Source organism: Sorex fumeus, unplaced genomic scaffold (genome assembly GCF_029834395.1).
Source record: "Sorex fumeus unplaced genomic scaffold, SorFum_2.1 ptg000051l, whole genome shotgun sequence".
Classification (NCBI taxonomy): domain Eukaryota; kingdom Metazoa; phylum Chordata; class Mammalia; order Eulipotyphla; family Soricidae; genus Sorex; species Sorex fumeus.
The window spans coordinates 37,624,509-37,638,629 of NW_026606108.1; the positions used below are offsets into that span (position 1 = coordinate 37,624,509).

The 14,121-nt window shown below is 44.1% G+C and overlaps 1 protein-coding gene across 1 annotated transcript in view; it reads left to right on the top strand.

The window, feature by feature from the left end:
* KDM3B (lysine demethylase 3B) overlaps window positions 1-14,121 on the top strand; it is an 84,703-nt gene that overhangs the window by 34,081 nt on the left and 36,501 nt on the right. Inside the window, exons 6-9 of the mRNA XM_056124298.1 lie at window positions 1,193-1,267; window positions 4,191-4,790; window positions 8,788-10,024; window positions 10,918-11,119. Coding sequence (XP_055980273.1) covers window positions 1,193-1,267; window positions 4,191-4,790; window positions 8,788-10,024; window positions 10,918-11,119 — 2,114 coding nt within the window. The remainder of the gene's footprint in view (window positions 1-1,192; window positions 1,268-4,190; window positions 4,791-8,787; window positions 10,025-10,917; window positions 11,120-14,121) is intronic.

The following is a 14,121-nucleotide window of genomic DNA, read 5'->3' on the forward strand; positions in this document are numbered from 1 at the left end:
CTATTTCAAATTTACTTTTTGGAATAAAGTTCTAGGTTACAATAGTGAGATCAAAAGATGTGTATGTTGGGGTTAGAGCAATATTACAGTAGGTAAGACGGTGGTTGACAAGGATTCAGTCTTTGACATCTCTTTTGGTCCCCCAAGCACCACCAGGAGTAATTCCTGAGTGCAGAGCCAGGAGTTACCCCTAAGCATCAACAAGTGTGACCCAAAAAAGCAAAAAAAAAAAAAAAAAAAAGTGTATGTTAAGTTTACACTGTGTGGACTGGGAAGAGAACTCAGAGCTGGAGCTCATACTTTGCAATTAACGGAGCCTTGGGCCCCAAACCACAGGGTCCCCGGAGCACTACTGGGTATACTCCCTCTTCAGCAAAAGGATAAATCTAATGTTTACATAGTCCCCGCCGAAAAGCATTTCTTTACATTTTATTTATTTATGGATTTATTTGGGTTTTATTTATTTTGGGTTTGGGGTCATACCCGGCTGTGTTTCCTGCTTACACCTGGTTTACTATGGCTCTACCAGCGAGCACTCCTGGAGCAGGGTGCAGGGTTTGAGGGTCCAAACTCAACCAGGTTGACTGTGACTGAGTGTAAGGCAAGTATCCTACCTACTGTACTAGTGCTCCAGCCCAGGCCCTGGCTTTGATCCTCCTACCCCACCAAAGTGGTCTCAAAACAGTTTAAAAGTAAATAAATAGGGCCTGGTAACATAGTACAATAGGGGAGGTGCTTGCTAATTTGCATCCCATGGTCTCCAGTTCAAATCCCAAGTACCACATATGGTACCACTGTGTGTGACCTGCCACTGAGTAAGAGCCCTCCAAAATAAAAATGAACATATATATGTCTACCACATTCCAGACCTTGTTGCAGCTATTATTCTAGCAGTGAATAAGATTGTAGCCATCACAGCTCCCTGGGAGCTTTTATTCTACTAGGAGGGTGGAAACAAAGATAACTATAGCACTGTAGCACTGTCCTCAGTTTACTCGAGCAGGCACCAGTAACATCTCCATTGTGAGACTTGTTGTTACTGTTTTTGGCATATCGAATATGTCACGGCTAGCTTGAACTGGGGTCGGCTACATGCAAGACAAATGTCCTACCCAATGAGCTATCGCTCCAGCCCAAAGATATTAGAAAAAGACTTACAAATTCGCTCCTGTTTTCTGCTTTGCTGCCGTAGAGTGGTGAGATCAAGTCCGTAGATCCCAGACTGATCCATGTGATGCTGATGGATAATTCAGCGCCTCAGAATGAGGTACAGTAATGTACTAGATCTCTGAAGATACTCCTGAGTTGCGTTATCTGGTTATGTATGTTGCTTATGTGTGTTACCCATGGATGCTCTTACGTTTCTAGGTTGATATGAAAATGCACATTTCTTGCCTTTGCCATTGTCTTGTCTAGTTAAGGGAGGAGAGTCTAAAGAAAAAAGCCTAGTCTGAGAAAATTCTATACATACTCTCTTTTATTTCCATTAGGTGATAATAAGCTCCAGGGGAACTAAAAAATCCCTATCCCAAAAGGAACCAAACTAAACAGATGCTAGTTCAGTGCTCAGCACATGGTAGATTACTTTAGAATTATCATAGCCTCCCAAAACGTACATTATTAATTAGCTCAGAACTAGTCGAGGAATCATAATGTGAATTTCCTTCAGTAGGACATCAACTCAGACAACTCATTGTCCATATCTTCCTTAGTCTCTTACTACCTGTTCATATTCCTATCCAGTCACTGCAGCTGAGCATGTAGTTCTTCATCATCTTTATACCGTTTATCTTAACTTGATAAAGCAAGATCAGAGGGGGAAAAAAGAGTCCTGGCAAATTCAACAATTCTTTACTGTGTATCATATCATCACAAATAGAGTGTCTTGTGCTAAAAATATGGCTAAACAATAGAAAACAAATTGTCTAATGTTGCCTTTTCGGCAGATATGAGTGTTGGGGTAAAATCCCAAATAATAATCATGGGACTGGTGTCAAAATACTGAATGTAATCAAAGTAGAGAGAGAGTAATATTGAAATCATCTGCCCCACAGGTAGCGGGAGGGTGTGGGATGGGGTTATAGTGGGGTTTTTGGTGGTGGAAAATGGGCACTGATGAAGGGACAGGTGTTTCATCTTCTATGACCGAGACTTAAACCCAAAAGCTTTCTAACTGTTCTCACAGTGATTCAGTAAATAAATTTATAAAAAAAAAAAAAATGGCTAAAAATACTTGTTACTTGGAATGCTGTATTAAGACCCTTTTTTAAATTCTTTTATTTCTTTAATTCACTTGTTCCATGCCAGGTACCATTCATCTAACCATGTGTAACTGGAGAGTACTGATCTTTCAGTGCCCTCAACTGCCTACCCACTAGACTCTCATGTATAGTCATTACAATATAGATAGAATTTGTTGCTCAGGTGGTTGCTCGGAGTCAGACTGCCAAGTTGGCTATATGAGTTCAAGTACAGATCTGTGATTTGTAGCAACAGTTGTTTGCTCTTCTCTTGTTAGCTTTGCAATGATCTGACATCTTAACTGAGAAATATAATTAATAATTGACCATTTACTAAGATTTACAATAACTTGTGTCAGAGACCCATAATCACTTCATCTGGAATTTGCAAACGAGCAAAATTTCACTGGTAGTACTTGTGTGATCCATAACACAGAACTCTGGGTGATGATAAAGGTTGAAGAAAAATTAAGAATGTTTAAAAAGTGGATCAAATTAAGAGAATTCTTAACTGGAAACTGCTTTTGAGTAAAAGATTGAGAAACAGATGAATGTTGTCAAAATTCACTGTTACTTTTCTCCCGTTGTTCATAGATTTTGCTCGAGCGGGCCCAGTAACGTCTCCATTTTGAGACATGTTTTTACTGTGTTTTGGCATATCGAATAGTCACGGGTAGCTTGCCAGGCTTTGCTGTGCAGGCAAGATACTCTCGGTAGCTTGCCGGGCTCTCCGAGAGGGGCAGAGGAATCGAACCTACCTTGACCGGGCTGGCTGCACGCAAAGCAAACGCCTTACCGCCATACTATCACTCCAGCCTATTGTCAAAATTATGAGAAAAAAAATAATTTTAACTTTCATTAAGAGAAGTAGAAACAAATTGCAGAAAAGAAGGAAATGAAGACTGGAGAGAGGTACAGAAATGCAAGAAGAAATAAAAATTTTAAAATGTTTTCATTATAGCTATAATGATGATGACAGCAAAGAAAGATAAATACAAAGAATCTATTAATATTCAGGGACAGTAAGAATAGATTGAGTTGGTAACTATTAATTGCTAAAGAAGTGACGCTGGCTTCTGTACCACTGCAACATATATTACCTGAAAGAAATTATCTGAAAATGATCTGACTAAAGCTAAGAGACCAGTTTCATGATATGGCACTATTCTAATAGCCAAGATGTGTCTTTACTGCTCAAAGATTGCTTGACAGAATTGCTATCCTGAGACTTCCTTCCCTCTTCCTCTCATAGGAGGAGTTTATTCAGAGCTACAGGAATTACCCCTTCTAACATAGTGTCCTTTAATGTCTGGTCTCTCAAATAAGGTTTCATTAATGAAACCACTGGAAGAAAAAAAGATTTTGCTCTTTGATCTATGGATTTTTGCCTCTCTTATGTCCTTACTTGAAATAAAGTCTAGTGATTGTTTGCATTCTTAAATAGTGTCCCTCAGAGCAATCTAACTTTATTTTATCTCTGAATTCATTTTTTTCTTTGGTTACAGTTTTACACATGTTGATTTTCCTATTTAGCTGTCACCAGTTTTTGGTAACTTCTGGATAAATGAGATAAAGATGAAATAAGGCGGTTTTTTTTCTTTTAATCAAGGCACAGATGATTTCTCAACCTTCCCTAGATCTATTCTGTAAACAAAATGTTACAGTCTTTCAGAATCCCCCAAAATAGTCCATTTGAGAAAGTATAAGGGGTTTTAAGAGAAAGTTTGCAAAGTGTTTTATAGTAATCATTATCTTGCATGTGTATGTGTATGTTGAGTCACAGAATCTTGGAGCTTTTTGACAAAGGGGTATCTTAGCTGGCATTGGAATTTTTCAGTCTGTGCCTGCTTTGATTGTTGGCTTCTAGAGATGGGAAAGAGCTAATGGTATATGGTTTTCACAGGATGAAAGGTCCCATGTAATAAACCTTTTTTGAATTTTGTTTTGTAGGGGGGTACGTTAAAAGCAGTAAAGTCTTCCAAAGGAAAGAAGAAGAGAGAGAGCATAGAGGGGAAAGATGGCCGAAGGAGGAAAAGTGCTTCGGACTCTGGGTGTGACCCTGCATCAAAGAAATTAAAAGGAGACAGGGGTGAAGTAGACAGTAATGGGAGCGATGGAGGAGAGGCGAGCCGAGGGCCCTGGAAAGGAGGGAATGCCAGTGGAGAGCCAGGGCTGGATCAGAGAGCCAAGCAGCCACCAACTACATTTGTCACACAGATTAACCGCAACATTCGCTTTGCCACTTACACCAAAGAAAATGGCAGGACTCTGGTTGTGCAGGATGAGCCTGTAGGTGGGGACACACCTGTACCTTTCACTCCATATTCTACAGCCACAGGTCAGACACCTTTGGCCCCAGAGGTGGGTGGAGCCGAAAACAAAGAGGCAGGAAAAACACTGGAACAAGTTGGCCAGGGCATGGTGACTTCAGCAACTGTGGTCACTACGGCCTGCTCCACCCCAACCACGGTGAGGATCTCAGACACAGGCCTTGCGGCAGGGACGGGGCCAGAGAAGCAGAAAGGCAGCTGGTCGCAGACCTCAGGAGAGGTGAGTTATTTCTGGGGCAGATTTGCAAAATGTGGGTTTATTCTTTGACCTTGATTTTATTTTATATATGCCTTTTCTTTTCTCTTGAAAAGCATCTTAAAATGCCACAAGGAAGAACTATTTCTGAGATGCCAAAATTGTACGTGTTGGGTCCTTTACTGCTCTCTCAGCAACTGTTTATTTTTATAACTCTATCAGTTCTTAAAAGTCTCCTGAGGGGACAAAGCAACAGTACAGTGGATTGGGCACTTGCCATGCATGCAGCTGACCTGGGAATCGATCCCCGGTATCTCATGTGGTCCCCTGAGCACTGATAGGAGTGATCCCCCCCCACAGAGCCAGAGCCAGGAGTAAGCCCTGAGCATTGCTGGGTGTGGCCACAAAACAGAAACAGAACAAACAAAAGAAAAGGGGAGGGGGGAATCACCTGAATAATTGAGCTAACCAAAAACTGATTGTAGAATAATTTCATGAGATGCTGAATAGATCTGACAGGGAACCTTTCTAATTCAGTGATCCTTAGTTCACATTATGGTTGACCCTCCTGTGGCTGCAGGATTAGTGAATTCCAGTGATGGTGACAGTGGATACTGTAAGACCTACTATCAGCATCTTTGTTTTTCAGTTTATTGTTATTTTCTGTGATATTTTCCCTGGATGCAGGGCTTCTTCCCAGTATATGATACAGTATTAAACATTTCTGGCATTTTTCCCCCTTCTCTTTAAGCCTTACATACCTATATTGTGGCTAACGGAATGTTTGTTGAGCTGGGGAGATGGTTCAAAGGTTCAGAGCATGTGTGCTTTTTACACTAGAGACGCTTTTCAAGCAAGAGACTCTGGTTCAGTCCCCAGCACTGCTGATAGTTTTCCTGAGTACTGAGCTGGGACTATCCCCTGAGGGTCCAAAAGAAAAAGCAGACAAACAAAAAAGGCAACATTTGGTAAATATAAGTGAACATCAAGTTGCCCTGCAATCCAAATTTGAAGCATTATCAAAATCTGGTTTTTACAGATCTTTGGCTATGTGTACAGATCTTGGGGCGGGAGGGTGTGTGTGTGTGTGTGTGTGTGTGTGTGTGTGTGTGTGTGTGTGTGTGTGTTACAGATCTTTGGCTGTGTGTACAGATCTTGGGGCGGGAGTGTGTGTGTGTGTGTGTGTGTGTGTGTGTGTGTGTGTGTTTGTTTTGTAGGGACAGTCAACACCCAGAAGTTCTCCAGGGCTACTCTTCATTCTGTGCTTGGGGGTCACGCCTGGCAATATTTAAGGACCTCGTGATGGCTGAGATTTGAACCCAGGTTACCTGCATGGAAAAGCTTGTGCTAAGGAGTTGAATTGTCTTTATGTTCCAGTTCTTCAGCCCTTACATTTGGTTATCAAAGTATAATTTTTTTTTGAGGAGGAGGCCATTCCTGGCTATGCCCAGGGGTTACTGCAGGCAGTGCTTGGGGGGAATCAGAGGGCATGCTGGGGGGGCCAAACCCAGGTCGACTGTGTGCAGGGCAAGCATCTTACCCACTGTACTATCATCCTGCCCCTATCAAAGTATAATTTATGATGATAATCTTTTTTTCAAACTGCTTGGGCTTTGTGTGTATGTTTTCTTGTGTCTTTGTATATATTTTGGTTTGATTTGTGAGTGTTTGGGTTTTTTGGTTTTTGATATTTTGGGGCCATACCTAGCAGAGCTCAGGCTCTTACTGGCTCTGTGCTTAAGGGGTGACCTTTAGGGGTGCTCAGGAGACCAGTGTGGTGCTGGGTTGGACCAAGATCAGCTACATGGAAGGCAAGTGCTTTACCTGCTGTACTGTCTCTATGGCCCCGCATAAACTGATTTATTTTGGGGGGTGGCCTACCCAGCAATGCTAAGGGCCACCAGACCCAAGCATCAGTGGTGCTTAGGTGAGGTCATGAGTCCAGGGTATAAACTGGGTTACTGTGCATACTAAGCATGGGCTCCAGAACTTTATACCACCTCCCAGCCCTCAAACTGGAATGTGAAATAAAAAAATAAAATAAATTTTCTTTTTGTATTTTGTATAGGAAACTGCTGTGTGCTAAATACTGTTATTATGAACAAAGAATTCTCTTATCTGAAGAAGCTCATATCCTAAAATGGAATCATTTTATATATAGTGCCACATAAATGTCATATACATTTCATTTCTGACTTCCTTTCGCTAGCAAATGCACCCTCTTAAGTGTGCAGGGAAAGGGAGGGAGATGCATGAAATGTCTGTACAGAAGAGTTTGAGAAAGTATATAAGTGCATATTTCACCCCACATGTGATTTGGCCTGTCAGTTTAACCAGCATTCTCACAAGAACTATGTGAGGATCTTAGGTAGTGTGGATATAAACAGTGATTATAAAAGAAAACAAATTTCAGACACTCTGAAGGGAGCCTCTGAAGGGATCCTGGTAGAGTAGCAGAGTTGAGTAGACAGAACAGGGATGCAGGGCATTTTCTAAACAGGTGGGGGAAATTCTCTTAACTAGCATCATTGTGCAAATGTGTCATCCTAGTTTTTCTCCAGGGATATGACATAAAATTTTAGATATGGATGTTTCTGTCATGATGTCAAATCTAAAATAGAGATTTCTTTTCCCTGAAAATAGACTTGAGATCAGTTTGTCATCACTTTCTTATTTGGAGGGGGGAAAAAAAGATTTGGAATTTAATCACTTGGAGGAAAATAAAAGACCATCCAAATTGTTTTCCATTCATGTGTGTTATTTTTTAAGGGTAACTTTAGGAGTGAAACCTGAGTGGAGCCGCTGCTGGTTCCTTGCAGCCATGCAGGCGTGGAGGCCCCTGGCCACATCCTGCAAGAGAGGCAACAGCAGGAGCTCCGAGCTGCATGTGCGCTTAAACTTTAAGTCAGTTACTGGGAAGGAAAGGAAGAGGGATAACGCACTGTTAAGTTTTTAACTCTAAAGTTCCCCAAAGCATTCTCTAGAGCAAATGTCAACTCTTGTCAAAAAGGCAAACTATAGGTAGCCTGTGAGATCTTATTTCTTATGCCACTTTTAATTAAAGTTCTAAGTTTACACCTCTTGCTTCTTAGGAGCTTAGTGAGTTATCTGTTTTTGCTTGGGGTTAGAGATAGGGCACAGGGTTCAGGCACACCCAGTAATGCTTGGGTCCTCTCCCAGTTGTGCCTGCAGGGAACGCACCCAGCAGGGCTCAGGGGCAATGTAGGACTGGGTTTGCTGCATGCAAGGCAAGTGCCCTAAGCCCTGTAATTGCTCTCTGGCCCTTCAGTGAATATCTTAAATCAAAATCATCCTTCTCCCCCTTTTTGACTAGGGCTCTTTTATCTAGAATGTTTTTTCAATTATGGTAAAATAACAAAATTCACCATTGTACCTATGTTTTAGTTTGGGCCACACCCAGAGGCATTCAGGAGTCTGTGGGTGTAGCCCCTGCCTCTGTGCTCAGGGATCACTTCTGAAGGTCTTCAGGGCATCATGTGCTGCTGGGGATTAAACCCAGCCTTCCAGTAAGGCCAGAGAGGTAGCTCGTCATGGACTGAGCCCATGCCTTCCAGGCTGGAGGCCTGGGTTTAAGTCCCAGCACTGCATATGGCCCTGAGTACCAAGCCAGGGAATATATGTGATCCAAAACCAAAAAATTTACAGTAGCCCTCAGTCATTGAGTCATATTACTATATAGGGTCCACTAGATGTATTTCAAGATAAAAAGTGATTTCTGTCCAGGAACCTTTTTCTTCAATTCCTTGATTGCAATTCCTTTATTTGCAAATATACTCGTGGAAGACTCCCTGGCCTTCTAGTTCAGTGATATCCACACGCCAGAGGCAGAGAAGTTCCTCTGTATGGGCTGTGGCAGATTCTTCCCTAATGTTAGTTGTCAGAGCAGTTTTTCGTGGAACTATAGGAAAGAACAGTTAATTGTCCTGGAAAAATGTTCAGAAATGATCGTGAAGTTCTCAAGAGAAGCCGTCATCACTAACTTTGTCTCCCTTCTTTTCAGAGCTCAAGAAATTCCATTCTGGCCTCACCTGGATTTGGAGCATCTCTCTCAAGTTCATCGCAACCTTTGGCTTTTGGAAGTGGAAGGAGCCAGTCCAATGGGGTCCTGGCCACCGAGAACAAACCTCTGGGCTTCTCTTTCGGCTGCAGTTCAGCACCAGAGTCTCAGAAAGATTCTGATCTCTCCAAAAACTTGTTTTTTCAGTGCATGTCCCAAACTTTACCTACCAGTAACTACTTCTCTGCCGTTTCCGAGAGTTTGAATGATGACTCCTCCAGCCGAGACTCTTTCAAACAAAGCCTTGAGAACCTCTGCAAAGGCAGGTCCGCTCTCGGAGCAGACACAAAGTCAGGCTCAAAGGCTGGTGGCTCTGGGGACCGGAAAGTGCCTGCAGAGTCCATGCCCACCCTCACACCAGCCTTCCCACGGAGCCTCCTAAATGCCCGCACCCCAGAGAGTCACGAAAATCTATTTTTACAGCCCCCCAAACTGTCCCGAGAAGAGCCCTCTAACCCTTTCCTGGCGTTTGTGGAGAAGGTCGAACACAGCCCTTTCAGCAGCTTTGCATCTCAGGCATCAGGTAGCCCCTCCTCGGCTACCACAGTCACCTCCAAGGCGGCACCCAGCTGGCCCGATTCGCACGCCTCTGCAGATTCAGCGTCGTTAGCGAAGAAGAAAACTCTCTTCATCACAACTGATTCCTCCAAAATGGTGTCTGGTGTTCTGGGCTCCACTCTTGGCGCCAGCGGCCCGAGCCTCTCTGCCATGGGCAACGGCCGCTCCAGCTCACCCACCAGCAGCCTCTCGCAGCCCATTGAGATGCCGACTCTCTCCTCCAGCCCCACGGAGGAGAGGCCGACTGTGGGACCCGGGCAGCAGGACAATCCTCTCCTCAAGACCTTCAGCAACGTCTTTGGCAGACACTCAGGCAGCTTTCTATCCTCCCCAGCAGATTTTTCGCAGGAGAACAAAGCTCCTTTTGAAGCTGTGAAGAGGTTCTCACTGGATGAGCGGAGCTTGGCTTGTAGACAGGACTCAGACTCCAGCACCAACAGTGACCTGTCAGACATGAGCGACTCTGAGGAGCAGCTGCAGGCCAAAACAGGCCTGAAGGGGATTCCCGAGCACCTGATGGGGAAGCTGGGCCCCAATGGGGAGCGTGGTGCTGAACTGTTGCTGGGCAAAGGCAAAGGGAAGCAGGCCCCCAAGGGCCGGCCTCGGACCGCCCCCCTGAAAGGTGATCCTGCTGGGGCTGTCCTTGGGCGTCCCGCTGACAGTGGCCTTGACTGTCCGCTCTGCTCTGGGGCAGCAGAGGCACTCTCTCTGATGGAAAGTTCTATAATCTTAGAGAATTCCATACCCCAAAGGGACCAGTAGAGGACCCTCAGCAGAACTTCTGGTTCAGGGCGGGATTGCATCTAAACCAGCACTGTAAGAGGGATCTCTGTCCTGTAGAACATTAACGCCACAGAGCATAAGCCTTGATCTACCTTGCTAGTCTGGGATTTTTGGTAGGAACTCTTTTCCTTGTGTTTCTTTCGCCCCTTTCTGCTTCACTTTGGCCCATTCGTTCTCATTTACCTCAGGGGAGTTACTAAGTACTGGTCTCCATTCTCACGTAACAGCCACTCAGAGATTTGATGCAACAAAGAGAATCACCTCTCAGTTTGCTCCTCTTGGCACGTGTGTAGTTTCAGTTCTCTTCCAAAAGTCCTAACTCCTGTTAGGAGTATGTGAGATCAAGTGTGTAGAGAAAATCTGATTGTAAAAGCATGTTTTTATTAGCATGGTGGCCCTTGGGAACCCAGACTCCTTGACTAGTGAAAGAGGCATTTCCTGGGAGATGAGAGGCAAATGACAGCTACTTTCTGCTTGTGTGTGTTTCTGTGCCCACAGCCGTTTGCATATCATTGATGGGGCACTTTCCACACTTCTCCATAGTCCTTAGCTCCCAGTTGAAAGCTCTTTACTCCTGCCCTTCTGCCAAGATGAAACCGATAAGTACAAGCCCAGTCATTGCAAAGAGGAGTATCAAGGTCAGGACAGGTATCTGTCCCCAGGATGAGTGATCTGTGGAGTCACACTTAAACCTCTTATAACCAAACATTTTCCCACCCTCTTTTGCTGCAGTTGGCCAGTCAGTGCTAAAAGATGTGAGCAAAGTGAAGAAGCTGAAACAATCTGGTGAGCCCTTTTTGCAGGATGGGTCTTGCATCAACGTAGCCCCTCACCTGCACAAGTGTCGTGAGTGCCGCCTGGAGCGTTACAGAAAGTTTAAGGAACAGGAACAAGATGACTCCACAGTGGCCTGCCGCTTCTTTCACTTCCGGAGGTACAGGCTCCTCTCTTGGCTTCCTTCCCAGTGTCCATTTGTAATATGCTACTCCCACTTTTTCTGAGCATTTATTTTAATTGTAAAATAAATGAATAATTGGGGCAAAGTAGTTGACTTTTGGTAACTAGCTATTATTACAAATTTATTTACGTATTTATTGATTTGTTTTTGGAGCTTGGGTTCAAACGTAAGGCCTCAGAAATGCAAAACAAGTGCTGAGCCACATTCCCAACATAAGTTCAGATTTTAAAGAAATACTATAAGGGCCTTGACTTTTTTTTTTTTGGTTTGGGGTGTGTGTGTGTGTGTGTGTGTGTGTGTGTGTTAGTTTTGTTATTTTGCTTTTGGGCCACACCCGGTGGTGCCTGATTCTTCACTCAGAGGTCACTCCTGAGGGACCACGTGAGTGCCAGGGATCAAACCATCAGCATCGTGCAAGCCTTACCCGCTGTACTATTTTGCTAACCTTGGGCCTTGTCTTTTTTATGCTGAGTCAGAAGTCACTGGAGATTTGGAGTTGATGACTGACATTGATGAAAATCTTAAAAGAATCACTGTGACTGCCTTAATGAGAAAGATTATACCAAAGCAAATGCAGAAGCAGGGGAATGTTTGGAAGCCAGTGGAATTATCCTTGTGTGAAGTGATAGTGGCAGGGAGGAAATAGTAGAGGTGATGAGAAGTTGTTGGATTAAGGATTTATTTTGAAGTAGAGCCCACCTGATTTATGATGGTTAGGTAGGAAGTATAAAAGATTCTGTGGTTATTGACCTGAAAACTGGAAGAATAAATCACCATTAATTGATGATATTTCTCCAGGAGAAATATATAAGTGATGGGGGCAAAGGGGATAGGAATTTTAATTAGGGCATGTTAAATTTGAGATTCCGGTTAGGTTTCCAAAGGAGATGTTGGAAGGGCAGCTGGATATCTAACTCCTGAATTGAGGAAAGAAGCCCAAACTGAGATTAAAAATTTGAATGTCACGAAATTGAAGAGCCATAGTACAGTGGGAAGGATGCTGCTTTGCATGTAGCCCACCGAGGTTCCATCCCAGCAGCCCATATTGTTCCCTGAGCCCTCCAGGAATGATCCCTGGGTGCAGTGCCAGGAGTAACACCTGAGAGCAGCTGTGTGTGGCCCAAAAAAACAAAGCTTTACAAAAGAAAAACTTGAATGGCACCAGTTATTTAGAGTTATTTAGAGTGATTTTTTTTTTAATTTTTTTTGCTTTTTTTGCTTTTTGGATCATACCGGGCTGGAGTGATAGCACAGCAGGTAGGGCGTTTGCCTTGCAGGCAGCCAACATGGCCGACCCGAGTTCGATTCCTCCGCCCCTCTCGGAGAGCCTGGCAAGCTACCGAGAGTATCTCGCCCGCACGGCAGAACCTGGCAAGCTACCCGTGATGTATTCGATATGCCAAACACAGTAACAACGAAGTCTCCAATGGAGACGTTACTGGGCCCGCTCGAGCAAATCGATGAACAACGGGAGGACAGTGACAGTGACCTGGCGATGCATAGGGGTTAATCCTGGCTCATGGACTCAGGAATTACTCCTGGCAGTGCTCAGGGGACCATATGGGACGCTGGGAATCGAACCTGGGTCAGCCAAGTGCTAGGCAAACGCCCTACCCACTGTGCTATCGCTCCAGCCCCTTCCAACTTCTTAAATGGATTCAGAACTGAGATTAACTTAAAACCAGTATCCCAGGGCTGGAGAGATAGCACAGCAGGTAGGGTGTTTGCCTTGCACACGGCCCACCCGGGTTCAATTCCCACCATCCCATATGGTCCCCTGAGCACCACCAGGAGTAATTCCTGAGTGCAGATCCAGGAGTAACCCTTGTGCATCGCCAAGTGTGACCCCAAAGGCAAAAAAAAAAATCAGGGGTGGCTAAAAAAGATTTAAGTTGACATGGGCCCAGAGAAATAGTATAGGAGGTAAGGAATTTGCCTTGCACGTGACTGACCCTGGCTCAAATCCCCAGTACCACATATGGTCTCATAACCATTGCCAGTTATGCCTCCAAAACCCAAACAAAATTTAGAAATTAAAGTTATAAGAATAATTGGAGATCATGGGACTGGACTGGAGACAGAGGACAGCAGTTGGTGGAGTTTTGCCTTTTATGTGGGCAACCCAGGTTTGATCCCGGACACCACATACGGTCCCCTGAGTATTGCTAGAAGTGATCCCTGAGCACAGAGCTGGGTGTAAGCCCAGAGTAAAGTCAGGAGCCCAGAGTACACTTTAAAAATAAATTAAATAAAAATAAATGGTAGTCATTCAGGGAGTCAGAAAATAGACACAGAAGAGAGTAAAGCTAATCAGTAATGCACATGCTTTGGAAGTGTGGGTTCAGTCCCAGGCATTGCAAAAATAAAATATGTATCAGAAAAGAAGCAGTTCAAGGACTGAGTTCTAGAATTTTCCAACATTTAGAGATGGGAAAATTGAGAACAGTAAAGCTAAGAAACAATGACTGGGGAGTTATCTTCAGGAGATTACTGAAGGAAGTATTCCAGAAAGGAATAATAAACTGGAAAGTGAATGTGATTGGATTCAATAAGATAAAGCCTGGATGAAACCACTGCATCTGACATAGGGAATTATCTTTCAAAGCTGGGGATATGGGTCAAGTGATGAGCACTTGCCCCCTCTTCCCAAAAGCCATACAAGGAGTAAGTCCTCTCAATAATTATGGATTTTGGTAGTTATTGTTGGGCTGGAGCAATAGCACAGTGGTACGGCGTTTGCCTTGCACGCAGCCAACATGGCCAACCCGAGTTCGATTCCTCTGCCTGTCTTGGAGAGCCTGGCAAGCTACCAAGAGTATCTCGCCCGCACGGCAGAGCCTGGCAAGCTACCTGTGATGTATTCGATATGCCAAACACAGTAACAACAAAGTCTCCAATGGAGACGGTACTGGGCCCGCTCGAGCAAATCGATGAACAACGGGAGGACAGTGACAGTGACGGTTGTTATTGTTGTTTTG